Raw genomic sequence first — 19,424 nt, forward strand, 5'->3', positions numbered from 1 at the left:
ACCGTGAAAAGCTGAACTACATGGTGAACCCAGCAAATGTACACATCACCGAAGTCGCCGTACCATGTGACCAGGTTGCTTGTGGACAGTGAATGGCCATTGGTGAGAACAGCTTGCTCACCGGCCAATCGCTGCCACACTACACTACACACGGGTGTGACACCCAGGGGTTGAGCTGCAGCTGGGGGTAATAGCAGTTTAGGCCTCTGATTATGTGACACTGACCATGCGGCTGTGCCACACACACGGGGATCGGACATCACTCAACACCAGGCCCAGACTGAGCGGCTCGGCAGTAATGGTGAACAGAGAGAGCCTGGTGATCTCACTCCCTCACTCACACTTAAGGGGGTGAGTCATGGTTCTTCATGCACACTAAACCCCCGACAGACAGACCATGTCAGAAGCGGCCCAGGCATTCATAACAGAAGAGACAATCATAACTGAACAAGCCCCCTGTGCTCTCACACACTACAGAATATTTGTTATTAAAACATGGATATTTTCTTCAATAATCTCATGCAAAACTGTATAGTATTAAAACAAATGGGTTAGAGTCCATTTATGGAAGTGATGACTACCAAAACCACTAAAAAGAATACGAAACAATCACGTGTTATGAATGCTGGTATGGTGATTTTAAAAATATTTATGAGTAGGGTTATATATAATATCATTTGAATATTTCATAGACAAAGGATAACCGAAATTCGTCTTCGATTTGTGCCGAGCGAAAGTTTAAACAGTCTCTTTGGATGAATTGTTTTACTGTATATATGTCGAAGGCCCGTTCATTTTTCTGTTTTTCCAAAAAAAAAAAAAAAGTTGGAAAAAAATATGTCATGCGTATGTGTGGGTGTGTGCGCGTTTGTGTATGTGTGTGCGCGTGTGTTTGTGTGTGTGTGTGCATGTGTGTGTGCGTTTGTGTGTGTGTATGTTTGTATATGTGTGTGCGCGTGTGTTTGTGTGTGCATGTGTGTGTGTATGTTTGTATGTGTGTATGTGTGTGTGTGTGTGAGAGAGAGTGTGTGTGTATGTTTGTATGTGTGTGTGTGTGTGTGTGAGTGTGTGTGTGAGAGTGTGTGTGTGCGCGTGTGTTTGTGTGTGTGTGTGTGTGTGTGTGTATGTTTGTATGTGTGTGTGTGGTGTGTGTGTGTGTGTTGTGTGTGTTATGTGTGGTGTTGTGGTGTGTGTGTGTGTGTGTGTGTGAGAGTGTGAGTGTGTGTGTGTGTGTGTGTGTGTGTGTATGTTTGTATGTGTGTGTGTGAGAGTGTGTGTGTGTTTGTGTGTGTGTGTGTGAGAGTGTGTGTGTGTGTTTGTGTGTGTGTATGTTTGTATGTGTGTGTGTGTGTGTGAGAGTGTGTGTGTGTGCATGTGTGTGTGTGTGCATGTGTGTGTGTATGTTTGTATGTGTGTGTGTGTGTGTGTGTGTGTGAGAGAGAGTGTGTGTGTACAGGGAAATTATCTATGGTCTCCCTGGGCCCACTGATAATTAATTAATTACTACAACTCGTTGCCGTCAGCATTTTTGTGCGTTAAAGTGATAAAGCGAAATTGAAATCATTAGGGATTAATTGTTTTTTTTTTTCCCTTCCGGGGCCTGTACACACAGAAGACGGGATTCCCCGGCAAACGGCTTCCTATTGGACCACCGGCCGTTTTTGCTAATCGGCGCCACGGCAACCTGCTAGCTGCGGCACAATTTTCCGGGCTAATTCGCGTTCGCGTTTTTCGAGGACTTCGCCTCATGCGTCCCACTAGCAGACCTCAGAGGACTCCGTCTGCAGTATGCTGGGTCTGCTAGCCACCAGCAGGCCCGTTTCTATTGGCTGGGAGCATATATAAGGGCTTTGGGCAGCTGGCAGGGACTGTTTTGATTGGCTGGGAGAATATGTAAGGGCCGTGGGCAGCTGACAGGAACTGTTTTGATTGGCTGACAGATTATATAAGGGCCTTGGGCAACTGGCAGGGACTGTTTTGATTGGCTGGCAGATTATATAAGGGCCTTGGGCAGCTGGCAGGAACTGTTTTGATTGGCTGGCAGATTATGTAAGGGCCGTGGGCAGCTGGCAGGGACTGTTTTGATTGGCTGACAGATTATATAAGGGGCTTGGGCAGCTGGCAGGGGCTGTTTTGATTGGCTGGGGGAATATATAAGGGCCTTGGGCAGCTGGCAGGAACTGTGTTTTTATTGGCTGAGAGAATATACATGGGCCTTGGGTTTTGAGTATATGGACAAATGACCAGACAACAGTTTTAGAACCCAACTATGCTGTCACCTTCATGCATTTTAGTTCAATGTATATTTTGTGGCATATATTGTAAAACATACATTTTCAATATAAGACACAGTTCTTGACATATAAACTATAAACTTGACTTCATATATATTTATACATGATTTATTGCATTTTCCTAACGGTACCTTGTCGTTAAAAATAAATAGGTCTTGCGGTCATTTTGTCTTTCTGTAAATAAATTGGGGATCTCACGCTGATATTCCATATATGTAATATGATACTGGGTACCAAATATTTGCAACACTATTAAAGGAATAAATGAATATGCTGATTCATCGCAACTGAATGGAAGTCATTTCCAAAGATTTTTAGGCAGTAAGTTCATTAGCTTGGTGGAATAAAAAAATAAAAAAACCGCACATTTCGTTTCCCCAGCATCATATTAATATATAAGCACATCACTGGTGAATGCCTTTCAAAGCCAAAAGTGAAACCAATTGCGCACAGCATTGTTTTTTTATACAGTCTACAAGCTACAAGCGTATACATATCCCATTATTTTCACTAAGCTCTATGACTACTGATTGTTTTATTAATGGAAAGCTGAGGCATAATCCAGTGTGTCTTGGGAAATGTCGTCGAATGAATAACTGACACTCCTATTACACTAGAAAAACGAGACGCGAACATTAATTTTGAGAGGACAAATGGAAATTTGGCATTTTGATTGTACTGTTAATTCCTTGCCCCTCAAAAAAAGAGAGAAGCCGTCACAGAAAATAGCTTTTTTGTTTTGGATGCAAAGAAAAACAAACGGTAAAAATGTCAAATGCGTCTTACTGGTCAAAGACTGGCTGTGTTTGCACACACACATGAATGTACTGACATGAGTCTGTTCATGTTATATGTAAATATTTATACGTGTGTATGTAATGTAAACATGTAAACATATTTTTTAAAAAAACGAGTTCTGACTGTTGGATACTGAACAGCAGAACACATCTTTCTGTAGAAAGAAAGAAAGAAAGAAAGAAAGAAAGAGATCAGCAATGGTGTCTCACCTCCACAGGCGTGACCAATCCTTTGGCAACATTCTTGCTCGTGAAAAAAGCAGCGGCCCTCAGCCCTGGTCCAAGAGCACCCCTGTGAACGCTGGTGTCTCTCCAAGCCTTAATTGCAATCCCTCAATGATCAATAGCTAATAATTGCCTTTAATTACAGGCGATTAATGTCTAACGAGGGAGGATGAACCTCTCTTAATGGCACGTTATGCCAGAGACAGATGCCCGTTTAACAAAGACTGAATACTCCCGAAGAGGACTCGGCTGGATCGATTTCTCAGACAATGGACGCCTTCGTGGTGTGCTGCAGTGTGCTGGTGGCAGATCACTCCTCCTGGAAGCAGGTGCATCTCGTATCGATCAAGCTCATCGACGGCCGCACAGCTGACGCGAGTCCTTAATGCTTAATTAAGAGTGGACACCTGGTCGCTGAAATTAAAACCCTGTGTGGGAAAAACGAAGGGTTCTAGAACAAAGAGAACGGTAATGAGCCAGAGGAACACTAATGCGCCGGTCTGCTTAAGCACATAATTATGGAACGAGCGTATTTCAATAACCTAATAATCTCGAAACCTCAGCATGCACGCGGATGCTCCAGGACCAGGGCCGGGGAAAGCAAAGTTGCAGTAAAGTACCGACCGATTTCACACCGCACACCCGTCAGATGAAACCATCAAAGTGCATTGATAAGATAGGACCCCCCGAAACCCCACCCCACCCCTCCGCACCCGCCCCCACCCCCTAAGATTTTATTCTTTAAACTCCAGAAACATGCAAAGATGTGCAGAATGTGAGAGGAATGGTGAGGAATCCCGGAGCGACGGGATCCGGCCGACCCTCGCTATCATCGTCTGAGAGCCACAGCGCAGCCAACCGCTTTCTTCACCTCCATTTATTTATTTATTTATTTTTCTCCTGTCGTCGTCGTCGCTGTTTTATTTTTGGGAATTCTGAACTCCGCCTGCTCCTCCCCGCATGCTCTGGAACAGGAACAGGAAACGCCGCGTTCGCTCGCCGGTGTGCCGTCTCTTTTTTTCAGAGGCGTGCGAGACGCCCGTTCGGCCTCCGTGATGCGCCGCGTGGTGTTCGTATCCATAGAGACCGCCGCGTTAAGGCATCCGCTAATTTCCCCACCCGGTTAGCGCATGACCGGCACCGCACACCGGCACCGCACACAGAACCGCACACAGTACCGCACACCAGCACCGCACACAGAACCGCACACCGGCACGCACACCAGCACCGCACACAGAACCGCACACCAGAACCGCACACAGAACCGCACACCGCACCGCACACCAGCACCGCACACAGAACCGCACACCGGCACTGCACACAGAACCGCACACAGTACCGCACACAGAACCGCACACCGGCACCGCACAGAACCGCACACAGTACCGCACACCGGCACCACACACAGTACCGCACACAGAACCGCACACAGTACCGCACACAGAACCGCACACCGGCACCGCACAGAACCGCACACAGTACCGCACACAGTACCGCACACCGGCACCACACACAGTACCACACACCAGTACCGCACACCAGCACCGCACACAGTACCGCACACAGAACCGCACACAGTACCGCACACCGGCACCACACACAGTACCGCACACCAGCACCGCACACAGAACCGCACACTGTCTGCCCTGTGTGTGTGACTGACTCCTATGTGTGGCAATGTAGCGTCTAAAAACAAAACTAGATTTTAAAAAAATGTGCCAGATGTGTGTGCACTGCACTCGACAAATCTGTTGATATATCCCCTCGCTGTAGATAAAGTGACTAAGAGTTGCATAATTGTTTTTTTTAAATAACAACCGACCTTCTCAATTTCGCTAAATCCTTAGTAGGAATCTGGAATGCTTATTTTCACGATGATTCAGCTTCTTGGTTTTCTCCAGATCGCAGGGGAAAGATTAAAGATTAAAGAAAAAAGGCAACTTGTGCAAAACGTGTGTCTTCTTTTCTTTTCCAACAAGTAACATTTAAGTTTTAATATCAGTTACCTTACATTTTTTCAGGGATTTTGTACCATGTTTATATAAAAATGTATGTGGTCAAAACCGAATCATCTGATGAAGTGTCATGCGTTTTCCCCCAACATTTTGTCATCGAAGTCCCACGGACAAACGTCCGCCATTTTAGCGTTGGCCGGCACCGCCGCTGCCTTCAGCCCCGGCGAGCTGCGATTGGCCGCCGAGGCGCTCTTGCCCTCGGCCACGCCCTGTAGATCCCCCCTGGGGCAGATTTCGGCCAGCCTGCCGTGGCCCGCCCCCGGCTCCCCCCCGGAGCTCTTCCGCCGCTCGGCTCCGCCCACTCCGTCGCAGGGGCAGCCGTCGGCCATCTTGGACTGGCTGACGCGGCGTTTCTCTGAGGACCGGCTGGAGGAGCCCTTCTCCTTGCTCTTGGACCTGCGCCTCCCCTCGTCCTTGTCCTTCCCCCTCTCCTTCTCCTTCTCCGAGGAGGTCTTGGCGGTCTTCTTCTTGGAGCGGGCGGAGTCCCTGGCGCGGGGGGTGCTGGGGGAGGAGGGCGGGGTGTCGTAGTCCCAGGGGCAGACGTCGGCGCGCAGGCCGGGGGGGTGCAGCAGGCTGCCGGTGGACTGGGAGTGGTCCGAGTGCAGGACCTTCTCCTTGCCCCCCCCCTCGGTGGGGGTCACGCTCTTCTTCCGCCTGCTCCGGTCGGGGGACAGCCCCGCCTCCCGCCCCGCCGACGGGGGGTCCCCCCCGGCGCCCCAAAGGCGCATCTCGGGCCTCTGCGGCGTCCTGTCGCCGCGGTTACGGCCCGCCCGAGGCCCGGCCCCCTCCTCCTCCCCCTCCTCCTCCTCCTCTTCCTCCTCCCAGTGGCAGACGGCGAGCCGCTCCCCTGCCGGACGCTGGCGGTCGGGACCCCTCTGTTTGGGCGGCGCCCCCCGTCCCCTGAGGGCGGTCCCGTGGACCACGGTGGTCTCGGCGGGGGCGATGGACACGTGCTTCTGCGCCCGCCCGTCGGACGGCGGCGGCGTGGGGGGCGGGGCCTCGGCATCCCAGGGGCACACCTCCGACAGGTCGTGCAGGTCCTTGGCGCGGCCCGGCTCGGAGCAGATGGACGGCTGGCTGCCGCTCACCTGCTGCCTCATGATGCCCGCCTTCGCCGCCGTGCGCCTGTACTCCACCGACTGGCTCACGCTCATTTTGGGGTAGCGCTGCTCCGGCTCCGGCTCCCGCTCCGGCTCCCGCTCCTGCTCGGGCTTCCCGCCGGCCTCCGGGCGCCCCTTCCCGCCCCCGCCGCCGCCGTCCCTCGCCCCCCGGGGGTGGTGGTGGCCCCTCTTGCCGTCGTCCCCGCCCCCGTGGATGCGCCCCGTGAGGCCCAGGGTCCGCTCGCGGGCGCTGGCGATGACGCTGAGGGACTTCTGCAGCACCGAGGTGCGCAGGAGCGCCGGCTTCTTCTCGGCGGTCAGGTTGTGGGCGCTGGCCGACTTGCACACCAGGGGCACGGACTCCGCCGACCCGCCCTCCGAGGCCTTCTCCTCGCCCCCGCCGCCCCCCTTCCTCTGCCCCGCCGGGGCGTCCGGCAGAGAGTTCGCGGCGGCGGCGGCGTCGGAAGCCTCCGCCCTCCCGTCGGCGGCGGCCATCTTGCCCTCGGCGGCCATCTTGCCCTCGGCGGCCATCTTGCCCTCGGCCTCGCCCTGCTCGAGCGCGTGGTGGTCGTAGCTGCTGTGGGACTTGTGCAGGGAGAAGACCTTGTGCTTGGAGGCGTGGGACGGGTCGAAGGGGTTCCTGCGCAGGGTGCAGATGCTGTTTCGGGTGCCCCCGTGCTCCCCCTGGTGGTGGGGGTGGTGGTCCCCCTTGTCGTCCCGGCCGCACTGGCGGCTCATCGTTTCGGGGATCTCGGTGATCCGGCGCATGAGCGACCGCCCCAGGCCCTTCCTGGAGCTCCGCTTCTTCTGCAGGTGGGGGTTGTTGGCCAGCATCTTCTTCCGCTTGTAGATCTCCAGCTGGGAGTACAGCTTCTTCAGCTCCTCCTGTTGGGGGGGGGGGAGGGTCGTAAACACAAGCACAACAGGCCAAAAGAGGGTGAATAAAATCAGAATTTTGACAGCATTTTATTTTATTTGTCTGTTTATTTAGCGAGGACTGTGCAAAACCTGTCAGCTATATGTGAAGTTAAGGAATGCACACCCAAGGTTATTGAATTGAAAGATTTTTAAAGAATTGATGATTGTCACCAATACTTCCAGCAAAATTCCTTCTTTCCTACGACTGTGCATTTTGGTTTTGTCTTTTGTTATGTTTTGGTTATGTCTCCAGTACCTTGCTCAAGGGTACAACGGCAGTGCTCTACCTGGGAATCAAATCTATGACCTTTAGGTTGCAAGACCAGCTCTTTACCTGTTATACTACACTGTCTCCCCACGTACATGACTATGTATTACCGGTATCTAAATGGCATTTGAAATATAAATGCTTTTTTTTGTCCTTCTCGACAATTTAAACCAGCCAGGAGTAAGTTCACAGCAGGCCACATCTGGCCCCTGGCCCAGGAGCTGAAGAGCCTTGCACTAAGCGGGGGATCGGGACGCGATCAGCACCCACCCGGATGTCCTCGGGGTCCAGACTGTGCTCGCTCCAGGCGGACGTTATGCTGCTGTTCAGGTAGGACCCGGACCGGCCCATGTCCAGCTCCTCTTCGTAGGCCTCCGTGGCGAGGTCATCACGTGTGTGCGTCGCCGTGAACAAGAACTGAGGAGGACATGATTATTATTATTATTATTATTATTATTATTATTACTATTATTATTATTATTACTATTATTATTATTACTATTATTATTATTATTATTACTATTCTTCTTCTTTTTCTTCTTCTTATTATTTTTATTACTATTATAATAATAATAATAATAATAATAATAATAATAATAATATATATACTTTCATACAGCATTTGGATTAACTGTGTCCCAACCACGGAAAAAACGGTTTTACTCCAAAACTTTCCACAGGAGGTATGCTGTCCCCATTACCACCATCTTCTGCACTTGAGCTGTGTGGTATTATTATTATTATTATTATTGGTATTTTTGTTATTATTTACCTTGGGAATGAGCAGGAGCCCCAGAGTGACGGTGACCGTCAGGTGGGTGTGGCCGAAGATCAGCATGAGCATCCAATCAGGGTGCAGGGCAGGAGCCAGAGTGAACCTTGGGGTGGGAGAGCAGCCAATCAGCAGCGAGCAGTCAAACACAACCCTTATCACCACGTTAGGAGCAGCCAATCAGCAGCGAGCAGTCAAATAACAACCCTTACCGCCACGTTAAATGCACAGTAATAAAGAGGTTGTATCGTATTATGGCCGATAATAGTCTAAATAGCTTAAATTGGCCGAGATAGCTGGTATCAGCCGATAAAATACGATTATAGCCAACGATACAAAACAGCGTACACACACCACAGAGGCGACGTATTTAACACAGTGCTGATGCCGTAAATTCAGTGAAAATGTCAAGAAGTCCAAACAGAGACGGACGGTGAGGCGGTGATGTTACTAGCAGTAAAACAGCACTCTCACAAATGCCCCCATAGTCCTGGGTTGCCATAGATACTGAAGAGATGCCCCTCCACCTCAGGGTCATTAAAATGGCTGACAGGACTACACGTCTTTTCATTTTTCAGTGAGTTTCACATTAAGCTGAGCCTTTTGGTTAATGGAGAGGGAAGACGTGTCGTCATTAATCCAACAAAAATCAATTTAGATTTAGAAGAATTATAATTTATGGCGAGGATACACATTATTTAATTATTTGTTTGATGGATGCTTTCGTCCGGAAAAACGTACGCGGTTGACATGTTCACGATACATTAAATGAATCACAGCAGAGTCGAGGCCATCAATCAATGTAGGTAGAGCAGCCAGAAAATGGATGGATTAGGGGTGAAAATATTGTCAATAAAAACTTAATAAAACGGTGGCAAGCAGTCGTTTTTAAGAAAAACACAATTAGATCAAACCTGACGGAACACAATGGACTTTAGTTTGCTGTATATCACCGCCACCAATGGAGCCCGACCAGAGTGAGCGTCTGGCAAGAAGCCAGGACCAGATAATGTTGTGATCTCAAGATTACTTCTGACAATTTCAGCAACCTGAGACGCTGTCTTACTACCTACAGGCAGAAAGAAAAACTGCCCCTTCCCCCACACCCCACTCCACACCACCCCTGCCTGGGCAAAGGCTGAAAATAAAACTCCACAAAGGCTTTAACGAGAAGTTGTAAATTAAAATAACACAAAATAATCAAGGAGTAAAAGAGTAGGATCCTGCTGCTCCTTCAAATTTTGTCTTCATTTAATAATGATGGAAAAACACTAGACCAACACTACAGGGAGCGACAGGAAGTGTGGTAAACAAAGACAGTACAGTAGAGAATTACGTCATACAGTATCCTGGAGTGCACAAGGAGCAACACAGACCTGGGGTCTACCTTCTACCATCCTACCTGCAACTCTTTCACTATAAAGTATAAGTTATTTTTCACTCATGCATTGAGCAGGTCATTGGGGTTTTATTTTTTAAACATAACAGCTCTCTGACCACCAGAGGTGGTAACTGCTGTATCTACAGTATATAAAAACTTAATATCATCTTTTTTTTTTCTCATGTAATTACTTTTTAATGAACATTAATGGCCAGATGCTTTAGTGCTTTTTTTTAATGAGGGAAAACAAATCAGCTCCAATCAAAACCTTACATGTTTCCTTTTCTGTCTCCCCCTCTTTTCCCCTCTCTCTCTCTTGGGCTCTGACTCCCTCTCTCCTTCACCTCCCTTTCTATCACTCTCACTTTCGCTTTCTCTCTCCTTCTTGATCCCCTGCTTCATTTCTCTTCCCTCCTCCAGTTCCTCTTCCTCCCTCCCCCAGGGCTCTACAGTCCATGGAGGTCTTCTATCTAGTACCATAACAATGGTGGTTCATGGAGGTATTCTATCTAGTACCATGAGAAGGAGCGGTTCATGGTGGTGTTCCATTTAGTACCAAAAAAAGAAGAGCTCTTCTATCTAGTACCATGAAAAGGAGAGGGTCATGGTGGTCATCTATCTAGTACCATTAAAAAGAGCCCTTCGTGGTGGTCTTCTATCTAGTACCATGAAAAGAAGGGGCTAATGGTGGTCTTCTATCTCGTACCACGAAAAGGAGTGCTTCATGGTGGGGTCTTCTGTCTAGTACCATTAATAGGAGGAGCTTATGGTGGTCTTCTATCTAGTACCATTAAAAAGAGCCCTTCATGGTGGTCTTCTATCTAGTACCATGAAAAGAAGGGGCTAATGGTGGTCTTCTATCTCGTACCACGAAAAGGAGTGCTTCATGGTGGGGTCTTCTGTCTAGTACCATTAATAGGAGGGGCTTATGGTGGTCTTCTAGCTAGGACCAAGAGAAGGAGCGGTTCATGGTGGTCTAATATTTAATAGCAAGAGAAGGAGCGGTTCATGGTGGTCTTCTATCTAGTACCATAAATGGAGCAGTTTGTGGTGCTGTTCTATCTAGTACCATGGAAAGTAGTGGTTCACGGTGGTCTAATATCTAGTACCATTAAAAGTAGTGCTTTATGGTGGTCCTCAATCTAGTACCATGAAAAGGAGCGGTTCATGGTGGTCTTCTATATAGTACCATGAAAAAAAGCGGTTCATGGTGGTCTAATATCTAGTACCATGAAAAGGAGCACTTCATGGTGGTCTAATATCTAGTACCGAGAGGAGCGGTTGGCGGTGACGTTACTAAGCAGCAGCGGTCCCAGGCGGTGCGCCCGTGGGCCTGTAGAGGCGGTCTTCTGCTTTTGTGACATTAAAAAAAAAACCAGAGGCAGACTCACAGGCTCACATTTTCACAACAATAAAAAAAAAAAGCAGGAGCAGGAGGAGACTACCGCTCCTGAGCCAGAAATCCTTCCTGTGGGGAATACTGTCTGTCACGCCGCAACTAGGCTATGATAAAATGCTTCTGCCGCCGCAAAAAAGAAAGAAAAAAAAGAAGAGAGAGAAAAAAAAAAGAGCTTTTGAGCATCGCCGCCGAATCCGGAGCCTTGGTGCTCCTCAGACTCTATTTAAAGAACACAGCCACAGACGAATTCACAGCTAAAACACCGAACGCTACCGCCCCAACTCCCCGAACACGTCTCAGGTGTGTGTGGAAACATGCGCGGGGGAGATAAGCCTCATTACCCAACTGTTCCGACCAGAAGAAATTCCAATTATGCTGTTTCTGGGGAAAGGGGGGGGGCAGTGCATTTTTTTAACCATTAGCTGACTAACGCAGGGAAGGGGGACATGTTATTGCTGGTATTATACTGGAGAAGGACAGAGCACTGAGGCCTGTTATTCGGGGGGGGGGAGGTGGGTGGGGTAGACTACCTCCTGACTAACTCTACCTTTCACCAAAGACTTAAGAGTGGATTATCTGTTTGAAGTAACTGGTACAGACAAACAACCATTTCATCATATCGCAGAACTGAATGTCAAAAAAAGCCAGGAATAATAATACTAATAATAATAATAATATGATGATGATGATGATGATGATGATGATGATGATGATGATGATGATGATGAAGATGATGATGATGATGATGATGATGATGATGATTCATTTCATGTTAGTATATTCACTTTCAGAGGGGGTATTTCTTCAAGCAGGAGTATTGAGTTTGCTGGACAACTGTAAACCCCAGAACCATCCTAAATCTGGAACATGGACTGAAGTAAAAATGGCTGTTCCAGGTTTTGCTCAGTGTTGGTATCCTGCTAACTCAGTTATCCTGCTAACTCAGTTATCCAGCTAACTCAGTTATCCTGCTAACTCAGTAATCCAGCTAACTCAGTTATCCTGCTAACTCAGTAATCCTGCTAACTCAGTTATCCTGCTAACTCAGTAATCCTGCTAACTCAGTTATCCTGCTAACTCAGTAATCCAGCTAACTCAGTTATCCAGCTTTGTGAAACAGGGCCCTGGATTACTGAGTTAGCTGGATAACTGCGCTGAGTAAAACTTGGCTATTTTACTCAGCTATTGAGCTCACCTGGTGAAATAACCCCCTGGGGTCTGTCTGCGGGGAGTCCCAGAGACCTGCTCACCTGACGATGTGGAATACCGCGGAGATGACCAGCTCGTTGTAGATGGCGACGGCCAGGTAGCGCGGCTCGTGGAACGCCGACGGCACGGTCCTCACAGCGTAGCAGAGATACACGCCCCAGAGCAGGAAGAGGAACTCAGCTGTGTGAGGGAGAAAAACAGGGTCCTCACAGCGTAGCAGAGATACACGCCCCAGAGCAGGAAGAGGAACTCAGCTGTGTGAGGGAGAAAAACAGGGTCCTCACAGCGTAGCAGAGATAACACACCCCAGAGCAGGAGGGAACTCAGCTGTGTGAGGAAAAACGTCCTCACAGCGTAGCAGAGATAACACACCCCAGAGCAGGAAGAGGAACTCAGCTTGTGAGGGAAAAACAGGGTCCTCACAGCGTAGCAGAGATAACACACCCCAGAGCAGGGAGGGGAACTCAGCTGTGTGAGGGAGAAAAACAGGGTCCTCACAGCGTAGCAGAGATAACACACCCCAGAGCAGGGAGGGGAACTCAGCTGTGTGAGGGAGAAAAACAGGGTCCTCACAGCGTAGCAGAGATACACGCCCCAGAGCAGGAAGAGGAACTCAGCTGTGTGAGGGAGAAAAACACACACAGTCCTCACAGCGTAGCAGAGATAACACACCCCAGAGCAGGAAGAGGAACTCAGCTGTGTGAGGGAGAAAAACAGGGTCCTCACAGCGTAGCAGAGATACACGCCCAGAGCAGAGAGACTCAGCTGTGTGAGGGAGAAAAACAGGGTCCTCACAGCGTAGCAGAGATACACGCCCCAGAGCAGGAAGAGGAACTCAGCTGTGTGAGGGAGAAAAACAGGGTCCTCACAGCGTAGCAGAGATAACACGCCCCAGAGCAGGAAGAGGAACTCAGCTGTGTGAGGGGGGAAAAACACACGGTCCTCACAGCGTAGCAGAGATAACACACCCCAGAGCAGGAAGAGGAACTCAGCTGTGTGAGGGAGAAAAACAGGGTCCTCACAGCGTAGCAGAGATAACACACCCCAGAGCAGGAAGAGGAACTCAGCTGTGTGAGGGAGAAAAACACAGTCCTCACAGCATAGCAGAGATAACACACCCCAGAGCAGGAAGAGGAACTCGCCGTTTCACGCCCATATTATTCACAGAATTACGGATTATACACAAAACACAATGCACATAATAATGTGTGTACTGCCTCCAGGGGAAAGAGACTGAATCGTAGGGATTTTCATGTTATGCTTCTATAACTGTACAATAGAGGACGGGGACCTATAATAAGAGGGGGGTCAAGGCAATCTCCCATCATGCCTCATTTTCACACTAAACTTCGGAAACAGGAATATGTAGCGAGGTGAAGTCACACGAGCAGCAAGCACAACGGAATTATCGACGGAATGCTGAACTCAAAGCCTATTTTTGGGAGAAACAGCTGCTGCCAGGGCTGGTTAAAAATGGAGGCGGGGGGGGTGCAGTGTGAGGCTCTCTCACACCCCCACCTGAGGTCACACTCTGCTCAGGAAAGCACCGCGAACTTCCGCTGAGTTTCCCTCCGCAGTCTCCCTCACACCCTCCCTGAGTGTTAGTCAGAATGAATCACTGCTCCTGTCAAACTGAGAAGATGCCTTCTCTCTCCCCCACTCTCCTCACTCCTCCTCCCCTCTCTCTCTCCCACCTACCTCTCTCCCTCCCTCTCTCCTCCTCTCCCACTCCACCTCTCTCTCACTACCTCCCTCCCTCTCTCCTCCTCTCCCACTCCACCTCTCTCTCACTCCCTCCCTCTCCTCCTCTCCCACTCCACCTCTCTCTCCCTCCCCCCTCCTCTCTCCCACCACTCTTCTCTCCCTTCTCTCCCATTCCACCTCTCTCTCTCCCCACCCTCTCCTCTCTCCCTCCTCTCTCTCCACTCCCTTTCTCTTCTCCCATTCCACCTCTCTCTCCCCACTCCTGTCTTCGCCTTCCATCTCTTCTTCCTCTCTCACTCACAGTCTCCCTTCCTCTCTTTCTCACCAACTCCTTGCTCCTTCTCTCTCCCTCTCTGTCTCTCTTCTTTCTTTCTCTCTTCCTCTCACACCCCATTTTCAGTCACATTCTTTCTCACTCCTCTCAATCTCTCCTCTCTCCTCCCCCAATCCTAACCCTTTTAGAGGCACGCTGAATGCCATCCTGAATATGTCCTGTATTCCAGTCCTAATATAGACAGGCATTATTATTACATTATTATATTTAAAAAGCGCCCCCCACCCCAGCACCCCCAAACCCTTAAACCCCCCCCTCCCCACGTCCAACAGGAACAGCCCATTCTGTTTCACCATCTGCTTCACTCACAACTGCGCCAAGAATTATGGGAGATTTAAAAAATAACTCACAGGACCAATAACTGCTTCTGCCTTGAAGACAAAAAAAAAAATGTGAAATTAAGATCTCCCAAATGCTTCACTGTGACTGAAGGAGGTGTGCAGAAAGGATGAGTCCATGGCGACAGTGTGTGATTGGAGGAGGTGTGCAGGTGCGTCTGTGATTGGAGGAGGTGTGCGGGGGCGTGGCTTACCGACGGCCATCATGTAGTCCCAGCGATCGAGCAGACAGAGGCTGAACTGCAGGCCCTCCTGGGTCACGCCCACGGTGATCGGGGACAGGTCCCGGCCCATGTTCTGGCAGACGGCCAGGGTCCAGGCGACCAGGAACCAGCTCACCACCAGCAGGATGACCACCAGCAGGCGAAGCACCCGGCAGCTGGTCATGTAGGGGATCCGCTGGGCCGTGCGCGACAAGAACACCTTCAGAACCCTGCGGAACAGAACATTCCAGAGCAGAACGTGTTTCAGAACCCTGTGGAACAGAACATTCCAGAGCAGAACACCTTCAGAACCCTGCAGAACATTCCAGAGCAGAACACCTTCAGAACCCTGCAGAACATTCCAGAGCAGAACATGTTTCAGAACCCTGCAGAACAGAACATTCCAGAGCAGAACGTGTTTCAGAGCCCTGCGGAACATTTCAGAGCAGAACACCTTCAGAACCCTGCAGAGCATTCCAGAGCAGAACACCTTCAGAACCCTGCAGAGCATTCCAGAGCAGAACACCTTCAGAACCCTGTGGAACATTCCAGAGCAGAACACCTTCAGAACCCTGCAAAACATTCCAGAGCACAACACCTTCAGAACACTGCAGAACATTCCAGAGCACAACACCTTCAGAACACTGCAGAACATTCCAGAGCAAAACACCTTCAGAACCCTGCAGAACATTCCAGAGCAGAATATGTTTCAGAACCCTGTGGAACATTCCAGATCAGAACACCACACCAGTCAGAACACTTTCACTGGAGCACCTGATCATGAGAACAGCCCCATTGAAACCCTGCAGAACATTCTAGAACAAGACAAGTGTTATGCACAACTATAGTTCAAGTAATGTGTCCTCCATTTTTTTATGTATAGGATCAATGTGGGATCGCCCCTGGTTACGCGCCCACCGGTGGTTCAGGCACCTCTTGTGCGACTCAACCCCACTCACTCATCTGCCTAATGAGGTGATGAGTCTCTCTGTCAGCCCTGTTTCCTGGGGGTGGAGGAGGTGCCAGAAAGATTGCTTCTACGCTTATTTAAACACCTAGCAGATAATTAGAGGCAAAAGTGCACTTGGATTCCAGAGCTTTATAAAATGCTGTTTGTGCTGGTTATTATGCAACAGCTCCAAACACTACAGAGTAAAATGTTCAGTGTTAAATCAATTCTTAGAGAGTTTATACATACTATGGGCAGAGTGGACTCATATAAACTCTGCTAGAGTTGAATTAACACAGGACATTTAACCTGAAACCATATTAATGAGCCATATTAATGACCGATTCACTGAAGTATTTATCCAAAATCGCATAACCAAGTAGTTTGCAGTGACCACAGTTCACAAGTACAATAATACGTCACACTTTTATTTAAGAAGTACCGTTGCAGATTTCCCTGGTGCTGCAGCTGGAAGCACATTCCATTCAGTGCTTTAGTGCATCATCTGCAATTCGTTTCTGGTGCTGCGACGGTTTAACAGACACAAAGAGCACAGCGGTCCTTTTGTGGATTCCCCCCGCGAGTCTTCCAAAAGAGAGAGGTAATAACGAGAGTTCTGTGCGCGTAAGCAAAAAAATAAGTTGCTCTATGATGTGAACATAAATGTGCGACAACAAGAAAATGTCTTTTTTAGATCCTTATTGTACTCATACGAACCAAGCGGCCAAAACCAGACTTCGTTTTTGAAGCTCATTTCCTGGTGTTGTAGTTCCTGGTTGCTCACTAGCGCCACTACGGATGGCTCCAGTATAGGTGTTTTCATATCCGGTTTCCATGTAAGTCTACGGTACAAATGCAATAAAAATACAAAGCCACTAATTTTTTCTCACAAGAACAAATAGTCATAATAGGTGTATTTTATTCGTCTTATGACTGTCCATGGGTCTATTTTATGATTTATTGCATCATTTGGGCACAGGGCCAATATTTGTTCTGGACCAATGAGGTACAGCTTGCGTCACTTCCGGATTACTTCGGAGGACTATGCTACAGTAGGGGCCACAGTCTATGGTCACTGGGGTGGGCGGTGGCGCTTCTTGGCCTTGCCATTGCGGCTCCGGCTCCGCCTGTGCTAAGTCTGAAAATGTAGGCATCCCATTTCGTGGTGATTTCATTATGGCGTGTGCTATTTACAGCTGCACTAGACGACCATAAAATAATCCTCCTCTTAAGTTTTTCGGTAGCCGAGTCATTTTTACTATTTCCTTTAGCCTACTTAACCAAATAATTACTCGGCAGAAAGCGTAATCAGCCTGCTATATTTGGTAAACCAGCAGTAGCCTGTGCTAAAACAGTTCGCAACTTCGGCTACCAAGCCGTTTGACTAGCTAGCTAACCTTAACCGCAAACATTCAATCTGTCAAACGTGTTTGGCGGCTTGTCAGTCGTGTACATTCCGTAAATGTCTACCTGGGCCATGCTTCAAGCATGTGACAAAGCTACTATAATCCCGATTTTGGGATAAACACTTTTTCAGTTTCACGAAGCGAATTAAGAGTCTCAAGGTTCATTTGCTGAAATCACACACACAGAATTTAACGAAATTAACCATCTTGGCATTTAGAAAGGAATATGTTTTTAGCATTTAAGAGACCGACAAGCTAGGCATTTAAGACAGTGGTTCTCAGAATCGGTTCTGGGGCTCCTTGCGTATATTGGCTTTTCTCCATTGGTTTTGATGATTTACAAGAAAAAAACGATAGCCTAATAATAATTAGAAATTCAACGTAGGCTACATTATTTTTGTCTTCATGCACCAGGTGGAAAACTTGCTGTACAAAGTGCGTTGTCATATTTACACGCCTGCAGATCAGTTATTAAAATACTTGGTAGATTTGTTAATAACCGCTGACAGTGTTAATTTTTATTCGGTAGAAAGTGATTTGCGAACGATCGGTCAGCTAGCGTCACCCAGCAAGTGAACACCACAAACGGCGATGGAGTAGCTAGTAGTAGCAGTTACTGGCTCATTAACTGACTGGCGAAAACCTACGACGATAACTTGCTCGGTTAACAGCAGATCTACCAGACAGTTATACGAAAATTAGCCTAGTCATATCACCAGTAGCCTACACATCTCCGATTGATTGACCATCAGTGTAGTCAATGTTCTTCCCCTGTGGTTCATATTGCTAATGCGTGAGCTAACCACGGATAGCCTACCTAGCTCACTGGCAAGCTGATATGCTAGTTAAGCATATTCGTTTTGCTGAGAAACATGAATTAAAGATAACTGAACATAGCCTAATTGTATTTTTAATGTCATACATATAACGTGATTACATGACAGTACAGTCACGGATGGAAATTAAACTCCGTAAACATCTGATAATATATTTTAAAACATAACGGCAGACAGTCAGCTAGCCTCGTTCAGGTTGATGGGCTTTTCCGCACCGGACTGTCAATCAAATTGTAAAAATCACAGAGCGGCTTTTAAACTCTGTGGTTTTGGCTCCAACTCCAAAATGGCCGCGCCCGCCATTGAGCTTCAAAACGTATTTTCGGAGACCCACGGAGAGTCAATGGGTGACGTCACAGTAGCTTTGTCCATATTTTTTACAGTCTCTGATACGAACTGCTACCTGTGAATGTCTATATGAGTGTCTGTGCAAGTGTGTGCATGTGTGTGTGTGAGTCACAGCTTAGACTAATGGCCTAACAATGCTTTTAAAAAGAAATGTAATATCTCACATATTCTGATATAAGGGAGTCTTTTCTGGTCCAGGCTGGAATTACCCCACATTGCCCCCCCCTGAAAAATCACACTAAGCCCCTCCCTCTAAGCTGCCTGGGTTTCACTGTCTTTGGCTGGTCCCCTGAGGAGAGTACTCCAAATGGACAGCTCGCTGAACTACATTACCCAGCTCCCCCTCACTTCCTGTGAGCGTTTGACTCGGTGGGCAGACGGCCTGGAGAATCTCCCAGGAGGTGCCAGGTGCAAAGGAGCAATTAACTTGGGCGATCAATCTATGAGGTGGGGGGTGGTCTCGCTCCTCTCCGACTGCCATCTAATCCATCGCCTAGCTGCACCCCCCCCCCACCCCCCCACAGTTTATGTCACTGCGAAATGGCGCAGCCTGGACCACAAGGCCAGCCCGTTCACACAGGAAGAAAACACACACTGACATTTAATAGCACGGCAAAATATCACCGTATCGCCACGTGGGCCTAAGACAGAGTTCCAGCCTGCCTCCTGCCTGCAGTTAAAACCCAAACTGTGTTCCCATGTCTTTCCTGAAAGGGGTCTGCAATGTCACGCGTGCAAACATTCACAACGCTGCATGTAAATCCAAAAACAGACACCTTTCCTGCCGTGTGCAGTGTGTGTCAATGTTGGAAACCGCACTGTCTGTGTCAGAAACGGGACGTAGTTTTGTGCGCAGAGGTGTTCTTACTCAGACACTTTGCGTAAGTTACCAGACATGGCGTAAAATTTAAGGACCAGCAGAGTCCTT

At 48.5% G+C, this 19,424-nt stretch overlaps 1 protein-coding gene across 1 annotated transcript in view; it reads right to left on the reverse strand.

The window, feature by feature from the left end:
- Nucleotides 1-4,044: 4,044 nt before the first annotated feature.
- LOC135260522 (metabotropic glycine receptor-like) overlaps nucleotides 4,045-19,424 on the reverse strand; it is a 70,782-nt gene continuing 55,402 nt past the window's right edge. Inside the window, exons 7-11 of the mRNA XM_064345804.1 lie at nucleotides 14,949-15,187; nucleotides 12,420-12,558; nucleotides 8,390-8,495; nucleotides 7,888-8,034; nucleotides 4,045-7,316 (exon numbers count right to left, since the gene is read on the reverse strand). Coding sequence (XP_064201874.1) covers nucleotides 5,400-7,316; nucleotides 7,888-8,034; nucleotides 8,390-8,495; nucleotides 12,420-12,558; nucleotides 14,949-15,187 — 2,548 coding nt within the window. The 3' untranslated portion in view covers nucleotides 4,045-5,399. The remainder of the gene's footprint in view (nucleotides 7,317-7,887; nucleotides 8,035-8,389; nucleotides 8,496-12,419; nucleotides 12,559-14,948; nucleotides 15,188-19,424) is intronic.

This window comes from Anguilla rostrata, chromosome 8 (genome assembly GCF_018555375.3).
Source record: "Anguilla rostrata isolate EN2019 chromosome 8, ASM1855537v3, whole genome shotgun sequence".
Lineage (NCBI taxonomy): Eukaryota > Metazoa > Chordata > Actinopteri > Anguilliformes > Anguillidae > Anguilla > Anguilla rostrata.